The following is a 17,541-nucleotide window of genomic DNA, read 5'->3' as shown; positions in this document are numbered from 1 at the left end:
GCTTTAACCCACCCTGCAGGAGAAGCAGTTTCCAGCCCGCTCAGAGCGGTGAGGAGACTGTGGTCAACTGTGGTCTGCTCAGATTAACCTGTGATACAACATCTGCTACCTACCTGAGCGCTCTGCTCAGCTTTCTGCTCAGCTTTCTGCTCGGTCTAGACAGAACCGCTTGGTACCATCAGACATCTGGGCTGTGGAAATATGTTGTGTGGCGACAGAAAAGAAACAAAGACATGTTTGGCGGAGTTCAACGCGGCACATGTGAACACGACTTGGCTGTCAAGTAGCGTCAAGACCCGCAGATACCAGCGCACTGACCTGTGTGGACCTGCTCTGTCATATAAACACTTCCAAATAAAACATGATGCAGCTAAATGTGAGTTTACACACTGTAGTCATGCAGCACACTGCCAGAACTACAATCAGTCATTACTGTAGCAGAAGGAGACACAATGGATCAGTAACAATTCAGAATCACTTTTATTGTCCAAGTATATGTAGACATACACTAAAAATACAAGGCAGTAGCATGTCCTTAATGTACAGAAATGTGACAGACATATCTCATCTGCCAGTTGAGGTGTGTTCCTGTCCTGTTTGAATCCAAACCAGACTGAATTAGTCTGTATGTGGAGTCTGTTCTAATGTTCTTCCAGACTGGACTATTGCAGTGTGGAATGGGATCAGCAGCTCCGGAGGCAGGTTGGACCTCCAGAAGTAGCCAACACGGGTCTGTAGCTTCCTTATAATTTTCAATCAAAGTACACACGCAGGACAAAAATAGTTAAGGTCTGCTGGGGGACTTCCAACGCAACTTGTGTGGTACCACAGACTGCATGTGGTACACTCAATCTGAAAGGGAAAGAGATAGATGTTTAAATATCGACAAACATTTATCCTGATACTAGGGTTAATTCTTAGCTGTGGGCCTGTATGTGGAGTCTGTTCTTATGTTCTTCCAGCAGTTCCAGTGCCTCCAAAAAGTGCAGACATGCAAGTTAGGTGAATTAAAGTAGACATTTTCAATATCTGTTCAATTGTGACTGTTCACCCGGTGATGTTGAGGTGACCCATCCAAAGTGCATCCCAGTCTTCCAGCCAAACTCTGGGCAGGATATGAATTAAACTTCTTACCCAGTCGTCAATGTCAGCTCCCGAGCTGAGCTCCCCACAAGCTCGGCACAGCTGGGATAGGTCATCTGTTAAGGGGGGAAAAGCCATTAATGTAGTGCAGTGCCAGTATGGACACATTTCAGTGTAGCTGGTACAATCCTGAATACCTGAATTTTCCACCAGAGCCTGTGCCATGTTAAGCCGTAGTGTCGCCACCCCCTCCTGGTCCACACGATACTGCACAGTTTCATTTAGAAGTATCTGCTCTGCAAGCTAAAGTGATAACAGGGAGTACAATTCTGAAGGGGTTCCAATTATGTCAGAACATGCATGATCAAATTGTTACCTTGCACACAAAGACTCCACATGAGGACCCATCAGTCTGTCTTGGATGCTCTATGGTCGAGCATGTCCACCTTCCTACAGCGGGTCGTTTTTTGCGAACCAGTGCCCTGCACACAGAACGATTACAGTTTGGCAAGTGTATCATGAGCCCCAAAGAGATCATTTCCAATTAAAGATCAGCTGAATGGTGAAAAGGCTTCGTGTTGCTACCTAAAGACCAGCCAGTTGGCATTTAATTCACCTTGTTACATCTTTGCAGTGATTTATGTGTTCTGCAGAGGCCCCAAATGGGTCCAGGTACAAGGACCTCATCTCCTTCAGATACATGATCTATGGAGAGGCAAACAAGATGACAGCCAAGCCTTCATACATCAGATGGTCTCATAGTTTCATCTACATCTGTTAACTTTAAGATTACTTACAATGAGTGTCCAGTGTCCACCGTGACAAACCGCTCCAGCTGCCACAGCATACTTTAAGAGGTCCAGCTTACCAAAAAAGTACATAAAAACAAACATTATGCATGTACTGTGGAGGGAAACTGACAGACAAAGAGACTCACCGATCTTAAACTGCCTGTATTTCTTCCTTGCCAGAGTGAGGTCATGAGATACGAATCGATGATGAGTGCCCCAGCTCTCTGGCCCACCATCATCAAATACGCATTTATGATCTATGAGAATAATAATTAGTCGTGACAATGTGAAAGACAAATATCAGGCCAATATAAATGTACCTCTCCCTCCAGCAGCTTTCCTGGGGCCAAGACCAGCAGATCTTCAGAGAACAATTTGTATGGGCCGATCTTGGACCACAGCGTCTTCCTCTTCCTCCCACTCCATATGTCTCTGATCACTGTAAACATAGCAATACCAGTCATTTGTGAAATTCATATTTTATATGTACTTTGTCAGGTTACTGACAAGTTTCTGCAGGATTACAGTCATCCTGTGCCTTGCTGGATGAAGGTGGTCTTGCTGGCAGGGCACTGGATGTGGTTGGCATCTCACGGTCTTGTGGACCAGCCAGAGGAGAAGGATCCAACACCTTTTTTAATTTGGCAGGGATCCTCTCCTCTGGCTGGAAGTAATGTGTCAGGAGGTCTATATTCGACATAAGTTTGGCCTTCCCCTTTTCAGAGGCCAGGACCACATTTTTCCCCTCGAGTTCCATGATCCGGTATGGACCCATCATGTCACTCTCCATCTTGCCCCCTTTCCGTTGCTCCCGTCTGATGTTCTTTTTAAGAACTACATCTCCAATTTTGAACTGGTCATCTTGGCCCCTTTCGCGCTTTCTCCTTCTCACCATTTCCTGGCTTTTTGCGATGTTGGTCCTGACCTCTCTGTACGTGTCCTGCTGCATTTTTAGTCCTTCTGGAAGCTCCTCTTTTGTGACCAGCCTTTCTACTTTCTCTTCGGTTACCTGGCACAAATCACAGTTAGTATGTAGAGGACATAGATGAGCCCCTTTTTTAAGGATGAGAACATTAGAGCAACTTACTTCATACTCCTTTGGTACCTCTGAAGGATACCTGGCCTCCCTCCCAAACATCAAAAAATATGGGCTATACTTTGTCGTCAACTGTTTCTTTGTCCGCAGACCAAACATAGTTGACTGCAGAAACTGGTCCCAGGATTGTGGTTTCTCACCCACCAGTTTGTTCAGGGACCTCAAAAAGGAGACAGGAAAGAATTTAGATACTCATGCACAGTATGACAAAACACATATTAGTTTAGCTCAATATTTCATGAAGAGCTTAAGTTATTGAACACAAATATACCTCTGTATGGTGCCATTAAGCTTCTCCACTAGGCCGTTGGTCTGGGGATGGTAGGGGCAACAGAGGCTCCTTTTTATGCCCAGCTTCTTGCACAGGCCGTAGTTGACCTTGAAATGATCAGTTGGACTAACATTAAATAGGTGAGCACAGCAGCAGTTACATATCGGGCAGTCATAATGCTTCATCATGGTACCTTGTTGCGGAATTCTGAGCCCTGGTCTGTTAGCAGTCGTTTAGGTGCACCAAATTTGTAAAAGAAATCAAGAATACAACTGGTCACCTCATCTGCTGTTTTGCTCTTTAGTGGGTAAGCCTCTGCCCATTTAGTGAAATAATCAACCATGACACATATGTACTGGTTGCCACCATTGGTTACTGTGAGTTTACCCACTAGATCCATCCCTACGAGCTCCAGAGGCTCAGTTACCTGGGAGGAAAAAAAAAAACACATTATAGTATTTCTATTTCAGTGTTGTGATTGAAAGCTGACAAAATGTGCCATTGATTCCCTTACCTCTATCGGGTTGTATTCCCTCTTCTCTTTCACGTTCGCTCTCTTGGCCTGGCACTGTGGACACTGAGCAATCTAAACATAACATGAGTTCCAACAGCATGATGAATGTGTTCACACAAATGATTTCATGATACATTATATTGAAAACTAATAAAACATACTAGCAGTATATGAACAAACACATCACACTCTACTGTACAAGCTGAATGAGTGTTCCACCTCATTTTAAAGATACAAACTTACCCACTTGCGAATGTCCTCCTCCATGCCAGGCCAGTAATACCGGCTGATGATGGCACTGTGGGTTTTTTCCACGCCACAGTGTCCTCCAAAATGGCTGCAGTGGAATTCTTCAAATATATCATTTGCTTCCTCTGCACTTAATACAACCTTAGCAAGGTGCTCAGCTTTATTTTTTCTGCGCCTGCAGATGTAGTGCAGATCTCCATCTGGTGTTTAAATAACATAATGCTACATTTGTTAGTTTTACCATGGCAGATGATCACTGTGTTCTGAACTTCAGATGGCAAGCATTCTTACCTTTAATCCGGGAGGTGTCCGCTCTCCTTTTGATAACATATTTTTGTTTGGCCGTTAACCCCTCAGGATACTGGTTGTGGAGCTTGAAATTGAGCACCTCCTGCACAATTTTGGGATCCATCACCCCTATCTGTCCCTAGCTCCTACCTCCACCTGTCTCACCTGCTCCAACCTACCTACTCACCCCTTCACACACAAACAGATACACAACAAGATACAAACAGGACAACCACAATAAAGACAAATAAACCTCTCAAACACACACAGCCACACTCTACTACTCACAGCAACCACTCAACTATCGACTACTCACTCACTCAGCTACTAACCAATCACCTAACTATGTCTGACTTATATGTTTTATCTCTCTCTATCTCTCACTATCTCCGTCTCCTCACAAACCCACAAAGTTGGGGCATGTCAGTTGGGTTTATATAGTCTGTACCATGTACCAATGAAACCTGCTCCCAACCACCCACAGGTTAATTTAATAACACTGATTAACTGTAACTCCTGATTAACTCCTGCCCAGAGTTTGATTGGAAGACTGGGATGCACTTTGGATGGGTCACCTCAACATCACCGGGTGAACAGTCACAATTGAACAGATATTGAAAATGTCTAGTTTAATTCACTTAACTTGCATGTCTCTGCACTTTTGGAGGGCACTGGAACCGCTGGAAGAACATTAGAACAGACTCCACATACAGACTAATTCAGTCTGGTTTGGATTCAAACAGGACAGGAACACACCTCAACTGGCAGATGAGATATGTCTGTCACATTTCTGTACATTAAGGACATGCTACTGCCTTGTATTTTTAGTGTATGTCTACATATACTTGGACAATAAAAGTGATTCTGAATTGTTACTGATCCATTGTGTCTCCTTCTGCTACAGTAATGACTGATTGTAGTTCTGGCAGTGTGCTGCATGACTACAGTGTGTAAACTCACATTTAGCTGCATCATGTTTTATTTGGAAGTGTTTATATGACAGAGCAGGTCCACACAGGTCAGTGCGCTGGTATCTGCGGGTCTTGACGCTACTTGACAGCCAAGTCGTGTTCACATGTGCCGCGTTGAACTCCGCCAAACATGTCTTTGTTTCTTTTCTGTCGCCACACAACATATTTCCACAGCCCAGATGTCTGATGGTACCAAGCGGTTCTGTCTAGACCGAGCAGAAAGCTGAGCAGAAAGCTGAGCAGAGCGCTCAGGTAGGTAGCAGATGTTGTATCACAGGTTAATCTGAGCAGACCACAGTTGACCACAGTCTCCTCACCGCTCTGAGCGGGCTGGAAACTGCTTCTCCTGCAGGGTGGGTTAAAGCAGAACCAGCTATCGGGCCGTCTGGACAGCAGTTTACTAACCATGTGTGATTAAACATATGAGACTGACGACAAGAACACATTTCAACAGATTTATTAACGTTAGCAGTGTATTGAACAGGCATCGGGACAGTCACCTACTGTCTCATTCGCTAGTCCTGCTAGGAGAGTCCTGACAGCGGCAGCTCACCGACGGGCTGGCGAACGGTTATAATGTTACAGCGGACCGTAATGTTTCCAAACACACCGACACATGAACGTGATAAAGACAAGAAGCGATCAAATGTTTATTTCCTGGATAGTCAACAAGGGGTCCTCAGAAGGACACGCCTCCCAAACATCTGCCTAGTATAAAGAATATCACCAGTTAATTCAGCCACCAGTTAATCTCGAACACCGGCCAGGAAGCGTCCTCTCATTAGCCGAGTGGAGCCGTGACAGGTCGGCTGGCTGGCGTCAGAGTGACCGCTGACTTTCTCCGTACACAAGTGAACGAAACCAGCGATGTAACAACGGGTTTGGTGTGGATTTGTAGCCGGTAAGTGTCAGGCGAGTCCCAAGCACAGATATATCTGTGTTCTTAACTGGTTAACCGATAGTGTTGACGCTAACTGAATGGAAACCGTCTTAGCTAGCGGGCGTGCTCGCTAACGTTAACTTGTTATTGTAAATATAGTGGCACTGAGGCGAGTTGGCGCACTGAATAGACCCTTTCGGATATGAATTATGATGAAGTCGTATATATGTATTTACATACACATGTCATGCTCGTATTGTTAAGGCGCTTTAGTTTGGAGAGAAACGTTAGCATTAGTGTCAGCAGATTGGTCTCGTGATGCTGCCTGAATCGGCCCACTGAGTCGCCCCTTTTTAAGTTTACAGCGCAGCAACTTAATACCACATATTTTACTGTGTTTGCAACGAAAACAAGCCAAAAAGATAATATTATAGTTGACTGATTTGCCGTCACTGACGTAAACCTTAACGGCTGAGCTCGAACGCACGTTTGTTTACTGTTATTTACGTTGGGAAGTTATGCTAAAGGTTAATTAGAATGACCTCAGGGTTATGATCTAGACTTGAGGCCTTGCCGTGTGTATTTTTGCCCTTCGTCAGTTCAGCTAGGGTCCAATCCTCGTCATCCCCAAATGTGCATTCCTGTTGCAGTAGTGTTAACAAACAGAGGGACAAAGGTCAGAGTTGACTGCTATTTCTCAGCTTCTTTGTCAAATACTTGAATGCTTAGGAGACAATTAGGTTCTGTCATTTTGTTTTAAAACTAGTTTGTAGCATACACGTTGATGTTTTTATTTTTCCAACAGTACCTAATTATTCTAATAATCTGCAGCTTTAGTTTTGCTTCTTCCTCATAAATAAAACCAAAACAAACCAGTCAAAGCCAAACTGCATCACGTGGTTTGCCACATTCAAAGCTGATTGGCGCCCTCTGGTCCTGTCCAAATGGTACATTAGAGACGATAACATGTTTGTTTACCAGGGTAGAGATGGTCTAAAGTGGAGTCATCACTGGTCAATTTGAGACGGTAGGTACACTTCTAGAAGTCATATGAAGCCACGAGGGCCGTGGTATGCGAGGATGTGATTTCTCCCCCCATGTGTTGCTCAGTGTCATTCTCTCTCAGTTTTAGAGGATCACCAGAGAACATGCCTCTTATACCACCTGTGCCCGAGAACCACAGTAATGTACTGGCAGAGTTTGACTGCCTCGATCCACTTCTGTCTGCTCTCCGTTTGGACTCCGGCAGGCTCAAGGTAGGTTTCACCATCACTTGACCGTCGGCTTTATAATAAAGTCACACGTGGATGACTTATGGTGGCTAATTATTTAATGTCTGTCACCCTAAAGAGACCTACATACTCGTTTTGATTTTTTTTTAGGTTGGGACGGGGGGAGATAGCAGGTATATGTCAGATAATGGGATACATCATCTGAAAGCTGGGAATGTGAAGATTAATTCAGGGTTAGTAGTTTGCTCTGGTCATAAAATTTACATAAATTTACGACAGTATGTCAGCCAGGATCACCGGCAATACTGCAGGTCTCTGAGGGTTAAAGTTCTACAGAGTAAAAAATAAATGTCTAATTTCATCTTACTAGGGCCTGTGCTATGTGTAACTTGGATTTGCCATACAGAGAAACCCAACAGTTACACTAGAATTTAAAGGCAGTATAATGGTCTCGCTGAATAAAACATCAGATTCACTCTCAGGCAAAGTGGCTACACTAAAAATGCAAATTACAACATGGTACCACCAAAATTGTATATCTTACAATGTAGCTCCATGAACAGATGAGTGAACTCTGTGTTACAGTGTACCTGTTTGGCAGTGTCAAGGAAGTGGCTCGCATTAGGAACATCAGCAGGAGGGTTACACTTGATCCAGAAGGAGGGCTGGAAACAAAGGCTCATCCTCACTCACAAGGTAATACACTATGTGATTGAATGCCCATTGTGCAGAAATACAGACTTTATTGTGCTGTTAACTGATACAGCTACACATAGTAAGGGACAGAGTGGCTCTTATTCACCAACTGCTTCTGCAGTTGTTTTACATTTTTTATACTGGTACTTATAAAATACTTTATATTGGTGAATGAGGCCCACTGTTCCTTAGTGTTATTTCTCTTGTAAACCCATCATGCATTCTTTTTCAGGAGGGATCCATCACTCAGGTGGCGTGTTGCCCTCACGATGAAGACTTCATTGCTGTTGCAACAAGGTTAAAGTCTCTCCTTGACGTAAAGCAATCTACACATGTCTGTGTTTAGTTGTGTTGCCTGTATTGTTCACAGTGTTTGCCTCTGCTCCAGTCAGGGCCTGGTGGTGGTGTGGGAGCTGCAGCTGGAGCGGCGGGGTCGTCCAGAGAGAGTCAGTGTGTCCTGGGAGCACAGAGGTCAGGCCATCACTGCCCTCTGCTGGGACACCAGCGTGCTCAGAGTTTTCGTCGGGGACACAGGAGGCAAGGTGTCCTTCGTCCGAGCAGGATCATCCAAAATGGGCAAGGTAGTGTGACTGCTGATTAAAAGTGGAAATTGTTTGTTTTCTCTCAAATAATGAGAGTTTGTAACTGAGAGTTTGTGTTGTTTGTGTTTTTGGTTCTTACACTTTTTGTGGCCAATCCAAATAATCCCGTGTCCCTCCTTGCTGTATTCCAGTACTATTTGATTGACCATATTTTACATATCTTATAGTCCTATAGATGCCATAAATATTTGAAATGGTTTCTTTGTGTCTAGGGGTCAGCATTCGTTATGTTCCCTGTTCAGACCGTCACCACTGTGGACTCCAGAGTGGTTCAGCTTGGATACCAAGATGGCCGCCTGCTGGTGTCTTCCCTGAGCCGCTGCTACCTCTGTGACACTGAGAGGTGAGTACCAACATGGCTGCATGTCTTTAGAGGGAGAGACTCTCAGAGGGCCCATGTTAATGTCCCCATATTGGTAAACATTTTCCTTCCTTTTAAGTGTCTTTTAGCAAGATGTTGATTCCACATTTGATGGTGTGTGTCTGTATCATTTGTCCCCCTAATTAAATGAAGGAAATGGTAATTCAATAAGGCTCATTTTGCATATTCCTGAAAAATGATACCTGGACGTTTCTCAGGAGTGGTGTATTTTTCCCTCTTTATCTGCCTACAGGGAGAAGTTCTGGCGTGTTGGAAATAAGGAACGTGATGGGGAGTATGGAGCATGTTTTTTCCCTCAGAACAAGGGTTTATTAGTTGGTCAACCACCCTTGCTGTACTCTGCCCGGCCAGGGTCTCGAATATGGGAGGTCAGTTTTAATGGCGAGGTTCTGAGCACCCATCAGTTCAAACAGCAACTGGCCTGCCCTCCTCTACCGCTCATCACGTATAGGTACTGATTGTTTCTGCTTTTAAATTGTCTTCTTTAAGAGGTCAAACTCCTTATTTGTCTTTTGTTTTTGAATTTGTCTTTATTTCTTCTGTTACCTGCAGAGATGATCCACAAGATTACAACCCAGTTCAGAGGAGCCCCCAGTCAATCGCCTTTCCCAAACTGCTTTATTTTGGGTAATGTTGGATATAATGATCTGCATTTTTAGACTTAGATATTTTTGAATGAGATGCAAACATGTTGATTACACCAGAAAACATTTATCAAAAAACATCACCAGATTGTTGTATCATAACTGCCTGTCTCTTGACGAACACTTTATTTTTACGTGTAGAGATCAAAACTTGCTGACCTGGACTGATTCATCTATATATATCTTCACACCTCAGAACGGACAAGTGCTTCTCTGGACTGAAGTCAAAGGTTTTTTGAGCTTCTTTCTCCCAAAATACCACCAGTGTTCTTTTGGAGTAGTCACGCAAACATTTTATTCATAAACACAAGCTTTAAATATGTTGATATAGAACCACTAGTCATCAATAATATCAAGGGAGGAATCCATCAGAGTAACTGTTTAAGCATTGATCATATAGCCCTTTTGTTACTGTTTTTATTAACTGTACATTGATCCGAAACGGCTTTCTGGTTTTGCAGACTTGGTTGACATTGCAGTCTATCGCAACGAGCTCTTCTGCCTCCATGGCAGCGGACGTCTGTCGCACCTCTCTTTGTTATCTGCTGAGCGCTGTGTTGAGCGCCTGCTGCGGAGGGAGTCCTGGCCTCTAGCTGCGACGGTCTGCTGTATGTTCCAGCACACAATCATCCACAGTAGGGTAAGATGGCTGCCACTGCCATGTTAACTGGCCTTGTCTCTACAGTAACCTAGATTCCATTCCTATCTGAGCTAAGATGTTCATATGAAGTTCTGACATCCCGTGTTTCCGAGGATAGAGCACCTGTAAACCTGAGGTGTTTCACTTTGAATGGCCTGACCATAAAACTAACCAGAATGTGCAGGTGCTAGATATGTATGACTAACAGTATTATAGTTTCTGTACATACGTAACAAGGGATTATCTCAGTAGGTAATATCATGAACTTCTCAACACGGCACATACGTAACATGAACTATATGTCCAAGTTAGTGGGTTTGTGCAGATGGTGAAAACCAAATGTCAAATACACATTAACGTTTTAAGTAAATTCAGCATTTTAGAGATCAAATATCTTAACTAGGTTTCTCATAATCTGTATATAATAAGAGCTCCCCTGTGTTGCCATAAAGCATTAACCAAATCCGTTCTCGTCCTTCCTGTTTGATTCAGGCCAGGAAATCAATTCCAATCGACCGCCTTGAACATCTCAGGTCCCAGCTGAGCTCCAGCACACACCTGGACCTGATTAGCCAGCTAGAGGACATCATCACTAAACTGGAACCTCTGGACTCAGCCTCCAGCAGCCGTAGAAGTAGCATCTCCTCACATGTAAGTTAATGTAACTTTCTGGAGAGCATTTCCACGTAATGGCAACCACCATAACTGAAGTAGATGAGCAGAAGCATCCCACTTCAATTTGACTTTCCTATGGGACCCATACCATTCAGTTCAAGTGTCTGTGGCATCACATCAAATTGGTTGTTGTGGATTAGCAAGTTTGAACACGGCAAGCAGACTAATTTGCCATTAAACAAAATAAATACCACCATCCTTTGAATAATGTTCATTCAGTACATCTTCAATTCTATGTGCCTTTTGTAACTGAAGCACACAGCTTCTGTATTACCTTATGCACATTTAAAAAAATAAGTGTGTGCTGATATCAGATATATCATTATCCAGGAGAGCTTCAACGTCCTGGACTGTGGAATCTATCGTGTGATCAGCCGCAGAGGAAGTCAGTCAGATGAGGAGACAGGCTCACTCATCAATCATTCCATGTCAGAGGAGGAGCGGCTCAAAGAGTTCAGTTTTGTGCAGGAGGATGATCAGGTGGATCAGGGTAAGAGACTGTTAGCTGCCGAATGAACAAATGCTGTCAATAGAAATGACTGCAGCAATCTTATGCATACAAAAATTATTATTAAAATGTAGTGTTCTTGTCAGTATTTACCTCTAATTTTCTTATCCCTCTAAGATGCACATCAAACTGTTTTTGAGAGAGCAGAGCACAAGAACAGTATATGCAACATAAAACTGTACTGTTCTTCTAGTTGTCAAGTCATAATATAGTCTGCCATTAGAATTCATTAAAAATGTCATACTATAGTATTTCATGAACATTTTATTTGTCATAATATAGTATTCCATAAAAATATCAAAAAGTCATAGTACAATTCATCATAAAATGCCAAAAAATAGTCTGTATAGTATGTCCTGAAAATATCAAAACGTTGTAGTATGTCATAAAAAAAGGAATATCATGGTATGTTTTTAAAATGTCAGAAAAACACATACTATCAGATTTCATTACTTACGACTTACGGCCACACCACCCTGAGCACGCCCCATCTCGTAAGCTAAGCAGGGTCGGGCCTGGTCAGTACTTGGATGGGAGACCGCATGGGAATACCAGGTGCTGTAACCGGATAAGCGGTTGAAGATGCCATATTTCATTGAAAAAAATCATCAAACAACTAAAGCCAAACCGAAATATACAAACAAGGAACGTATTCACACACTTTTCTTCATTTTCTCTTTGTTTCTTTCTTCACTCTTCACTGTTTTTCTGTTTCTCTCTCTCTCTCTCTCTCTCTCTCTCTCTCTCTCTCTCTCTCTCTCTCTCTCTCTATCTCTCTATCTCTCTATCTCTATCTATCTGTACTGTGTGTGTGTGTGTGTGTGTGTGTGTGTGTGTGTGTGTGTGTGTGTGTGTGTGCCTGTGTGTGTGTGCCTGTGCCTGTGTGCGTGTGTGTGTGTGTGCCTGTGTGTGTGTGTGTGTGTGCCTGTGTGTGTGTGTGTGTGTATGTGTGTGTGTGTGTGTGTGTGTGTGTGTCAGTAGCAGGAGCAAAGTCCTTTTCTGCCTCTTCTGAGTTCAATGTGAAAAGAGATTGAAGTTATTTTCAGTTATTAAATCCATTAAAATATCTGAATAATAAAAACCAAAACTTGTCAATTAAGATATTTTTAATTTGGAGGAACTCTAGCTGCCTAAAGATTTATCAACATAAACACATGAAAATAATTTTACTCTTCGACATTCTCTCTTTTGTCATAATGATCATATGTCCCTGTTTCCGAAACGTTTTGTATGTTTGGCACTAAAATATAATAATAATGCATAATTAATTGAATCAATTGTGTTGCTGTGCTGTATCGCTGGATTTACTGTGAGAACTGAATGATCACTTTGATGGCTGACATGCTTTACAAATATAACCGTCACTTTGCCACTGCGTTAATATCAAGTTTCTTGTCTGTTCCATTGCATCACACATAAATCACCATTTTGGTTCAGTTTTTTTGCATTGTGCAGCATTTAATTTATGTGTTCTCTGTAATGGTGTCCCGCACCTATGCTCCATCTGCTTTGATTATGTCCTCGGCCTTTCATCATTCCCCTCCAGTATTCCATCCATCTGTGTTTGTCTTCTGGCTCTTGCCCCCATCTTTGTTCAGATCCACAGAGCAGTGAGCGTATGGAGGCTGAGCGATCTGAGCAAGGCTTGCAGTTCCATCTCCCCCTCTCATTCCGTCCCAAACCCCCTCGCATCGCACTGCAGGCCGTCAAAGACAGGTGAACATCCAGAGGAATAAAGGACAGACATGCTAACAGCTTTTAATACAGGAATGTGTCACAGCAGTCATACAAGCATGATGCTGTAATGTGAGTTTTCTTCAACACTGATTTGTGGATTGTGCTTATTTTTGCTCATGAGGATTGAAACTCCTACAATAACTATAATTATTCAAGTGCAGCTGTGCTTTTAGAGGACCTCCTTCCCCTTTCCACTGAAGACTGAGGTCTAGTTTTGTTCACTTGTTTATCAGGTGCAGGTTTCATTTCCAAGCATCATACTCATTCGTCATTTTCAATTGGTTGTACTTCTGTTTGCCTTTCAGGTTGTTAGACTGTACATCTGTTAAAATCATTGGTGAAATGTTGTTTTACTACTTTTTTTTCTTTTCTTCTCAGTGTTTCTAGTTTTGTTAAAAAGACAACAGAGAAGATCAACACCCTCCAGATGAACTCTGAGCTCTGGCAACGGCCTGAATTCAGAGAGGGCGGACAGGCTGACATGTCAGCCACAGCCCCATACTCCGAGGAAATGGACAATGAGTAAGTAGACACCAGTCAAGGTGGACAAAACCTCTTTCTACTATGAAAATATGCACCATGTCAATTCTACTTGTCTTGGTCTTTTGGCTAAATTTCAGGCTAATAACTTGTCTTTAATAGTCAAAGTATATCCAATATAACCAATGTGTCGTATTTGTCATCACAGAGTTTATGATGAAATGGCTATCGCAGAGGCCGACATGCAGGAACTTCGATCAGCAACAGAGCGAGCTATGTAGGTTTTTATAGAATCCCATTTTTATAGAATCCCGACTACAAGATTGTACAGCCTTTTAGTAGAAGCTGAACTAATATTTAAATGTTACCTTTTCCCAACAGCTCCCAGATCCAAGATCCTTTGGTGCTACTGGATCCAGTCTGCCTTGGAGAAACCCTGTTGGAGTGGCTGGAGGTGCTGGAGCAAATACTCGGACCTGTAGAGCACAAGTCAACTGCTGCGAGCGATTCAAATGTGGATGCACCCGGAGAGGAGAGGTGGAATTATCTAAACTCCTCTTCAGAGCAACAAGGGGAGTCTTTGTTCTTGTCAGGAGAACCAAAGGAGAGCATCACAGAGGAGAAGAAAGACGAGCCTGCTGAGCTTGGAGAAAAAGAAGACCAGTGTGACTCCACTGAGAAGGAGCCTGAAGTTTCAAATGGGAGCCCCCCAGATCCTGTTCGAGTGGTCTCTCCCAAACCTGTACCATCAGATCTCCTGGCTAATCTCACGCATCTGGCAACACTGTACACAGAGCTGAGCTGCTTTAGAAACCAGGAGAATGAACACGCATTGGCTTGCACAACGTTTCTTCGCCGTTATTTCTTTCTGCTGGACCATGAGCGGCTGAGAAGAATGTGTCTGCTGTGTTATCAGGAGCAGCCGGAGGTGCAGAGCTCCTTCACTGAGGCCATGCTAGGTCAAAAGCTTCTCCTAAATCTTTGTCTTTTTTACCTTTTATTTTCAGATTTCACAAATACAGAAAGGGAAAAAATAGTATAATAATGTAATTTAACTTTTGTCATTCTCTGTAGTTCTCACTCAGACCAGTAAGGTGGTGGAGGTTATCCAGAGAGGTGATTTGCTGAGATCACTGCGCAGTCTGAGAGAGCTGCAGCCCTGGAGTGCACCTCCTCTCCTTGCTCACTTACACAGGTCAGTGCACACATTTCTTTCCAACACGCTCAGTATACTGATCAGTTGTAAAGTAAGTTGGCTTTGTTATTATTCAGGCTGTATCAGAAGCACCAGGAGGCGGCTGTACGCTCATTTACGCAGTTCTACCCAACAATAACCCCTGCTGATGTTATGACCATGGCTCAGCAAAGCCACTTCCTGGCATACCTGGATAATCTGGTCCTATCACAAACGGAGGAGCACAGGTAAATATTTACACATACATGCATCATAGCAGAAACATCTGTCTGTATAAGACAATGAGACACGTTGAACTCCCTTTGATGTGGGTTTTTACATAAATTTCTTCCCCTAGGTTGTCATTTTTGCAGTCCCTTCTTGAATCGGAATCACTGAGACAGGATTGGCTGCAGCTTGCACTTTCCCACGATGCCCCTCAACGCTGTGATACCCTGACCCCTGATGGACAGCCCAGGTCTGGTTCTTTCAGTGTAGAAAAAAAAATGCTAAATAAGATTTCGGATTCATTTTTAAAATAAAATGTACTTAAAAGCCGTGACTGAATGGAAGCGAACTAAGTTACTATGAAGGCATTTCCCTTCTGGATTCTATTATAGCCACAACAAGGTCAAGGTGAACTGACTCCATGTAACCGTGAGTTCATGTGACTCCTGCTGCAGGTGGCGTTCTCATTGTTTCAGTTGGGGCTATGGACGCCTCCTCTCTCTCCTGATCCGTCTTCCTGCAGACCGGTCCTCCAAGCAGAAGATGGCAGAGACTTGCCGCTCTCACGGGTACTTCCATTTTTCTTTGACTCAACAGTTTGTTTCTTTTTTTTACTGTTTATGTTTGTAAGTTTAAAATGTCATCTAACCTTTATAATTCACGTGTGCAGGTTCTGGATGGGCTACATCTCCATCTGCTGTGAGCTGCAGCAGCGTGCAGAAGTGTTCTCTACCATCTGTCAGCTGGATGACATCAGTCTGCTGGAGGAAGCTGATGGTAAAACAGTGTTTTGGGCAGAGAGCAGAGTTTATAACAGTGGTGTGTGTGTGTGTGTGTGTGTGTGTGTGTGTGTGTGTGTGTGTGTGTGTGTGTGTGTGTGTGTGTGTGTGTGTGTGTGTGTGTGTGTGTGTGTGTGTGTGTGTGTGTGTGTGTGTGTGTGTGTGTGTGTGTGTGTGTGTGTGTGTGTGTGTGTGTGTGTGTGTGTGTGTGTGTGTGTAGATCAATAAAAATTCAGGTAATTAATGATTTACCTTAATGACTGCCTGTACTGATTGGACTGGCCTCTCTGGCAACCACAGAAATGGAACACAATCAAACTATTGCCAAAAAGGGGGGAAACCCATGGTTTAATGTTCGTACTGTCTCTGTTGTTTTACAGGTGTTGAGCCTCAGAGCTTGGAAGAGTGGAAGCTCTTGATCCAGTTATCTCAGCGGTGCAGCGGTGCGGTAGACTCAGATCAGGTCACAGGTGTAAATGGGAGCAGCTGGTCCAACGGCTTAGCGGACTGCGGTGGAAAGATCAGCCCAGAGAACCTGACCCTGATGTTGGCTCGAACAGCCGGGCCTGACCGCGCCATGGCTGTCCTGGAGGAGTGTGGAGTGCAGCTGGTCCTCTCGCCACACTCCAAACTGGTCTGTGAGCTTCTGAGGGTCACTGAGAAAAGGCAAAGGTGGGTCAGGCTGCCGATTACGAAGCTTTAATAAGTACACAAGTTACCTAGTCCTATTTCTGCTTTATTATTATTATCATCATTATATTATATCCACTGCTGCTGTTATCTTTAGTGGTTATCATTTTCTATTATTGTGCCAGTACTGTTTCTATTAGTCCTCTTATTTCATGGATCATTTCTGTCATATGGATAATCAATGTAATATGACTGGGCTTCATAGGTGTTACAGTACCATTTCTTGTGTCTTGTGTTTCAGGGCGATGATCCAAACAATGCTAGAGCGCTGTGATCGCTTCCTGTGGTCTCAGCACGCCTAACTTAAGATCAGCAGTAGCTTCTCTACGCTAAATAAGATAACTAACACTGTATGGAAGTGTCAGTTCAGTAACTGCTGTTGTAGATGCAACTCTACTATTTGTCAAAGCGTGCCTGTTTAAATTAAGATACTAATCATTCCAGTGAAAACAGTATTATCTTTTTAAATATTAATATTACTTACATTTTTTTGCACAAGTTCTTTTTTTCCTTTATTTATTCAGTGTAAATGGGGTTTTTTTCCCTGCATGTTCAAGTTATCAAATATCTATCACAAAAAAAACTGTCAACCATTACACTGAAATGTTCTAACTAGCTAATATCATGTGAATAAAAGCTGTGTTTTATTTTTTTGTTTCTGTCAGCATGATTATATTCAATTCTGGTAAATGTGTGTTTTCATTTTTGATGGACAAACAGTGTTTAATCCCACATATCCCTACTAGTATCCAGTCATGCAGAAAGTTTTGGTTTATTTGTTGAGGTTCTGAGAGCGTTAGACCAAAATAACCATGTCAAATAATAACAAGAGAGTATCACAGATGAATGTGATGCCGTGAACCGGCCCTTTATCTACCTGCATGTCACATATTTGCTTGTATTTTCTTCAGCAGGACATTTTTGAAAGCAA

General features: G+C 43.0%; 1 protein-coding gene across 2 annotated transcripts; it reads left to right on the top strand.

Moving 5' to 3' along the window:
- The first annotated feature begins 6,023 nt into the window (after positions 1-6,023).
- hps5 (HPS5 biogenesis of lysosomal organelles complex 2 subunit 2) lies at positions 6,024-17,375 on the top strand. Of its 2 annotated transcripts, XM_084018325.1 has the most exons (24): positions 6,033-6,164; positions 7,125-7,170; positions 7,270-7,399; positions 7,961-8,071; positions 8,304-8,368; positions 8,460-8,652; positions 8,886-9,016; positions 9,288-9,506; positions 9,608-9,682; positions 9,841-9,929; positions 10,161-10,339; positions 10,832-10,990; positions 11,345-11,504; positions 13,121-13,238; positions 13,638-13,781; positions 13,948-14,016; positions 14,121-14,698; positions 14,814-14,934; positions 15,012-15,161; positions 15,272-15,391; positions 15,597-15,710; positions 15,812-15,918; positions 16,301-16,592; positions 16,852-17,375. In XM_084018325.1, exons 3-24 carry the CDS (start codon positions 7,292-7,294, stop codon positions 16,910-16,912), a joined length of 3,363 nt encoding a protein of 1,120 aa, XP_083874451.1. In that variant the 5' UTR covers positions 6,033-6,164; positions 7,125-7,170; positions 7,270-7,291; the 3' UTR covers positions 16,913-17,375. The 2 variants fall into 2 exon arrangements, with proteins under 2 accessions (XP_083874450.1, XP_083874451.1); XM_084018324.1 differs by lacking the exon at positions 7,125-7,170 and having other exon boundaries at positions 6,024-6,164.
- Positions 17,376-17,541: the final 166 nt, after the last annotated feature.

This window comes from Eutrigla gurnardus, assembly GCF_963514095.1.
Source record: "Eutrigla gurnardus genome assembly, chromosome: 9".
In the NCBI taxonomy this organism is placed as follows: Eukaryota; Metazoa; Chordata; class Actinopteri; order Perciformes; family Triglidae; genus Eutrigla; species Eutrigla gurnardus.
Note: the sequence above shows the minus strand (reverse complement) of the source record. Positions and strands in the feature narration are given on the sequence as shown.

Coding starts and splice junctions, on each gene's coding strand:
- hps5 (XM_084018324.1), top strand. CDS start 7,292: ATGCCTCTTATACCACCTGTGCCCGAGAACCACAGTAATGTACTGGCA. Junction 9,683..9,840: donor CCCAAACTGCTTTATTTTGG/GTAATGTTGGAT, acceptor TTTTACGTGTAG/AGATCAAAACTTGCTGACCT. Junction 11,505..13,120: donor GGATGATCAGGTGGATCAGG/GTAAGAGACTGT, acceptor ATCTTTGTTCAG/ATCCACAGAGCAGTGAGCGT.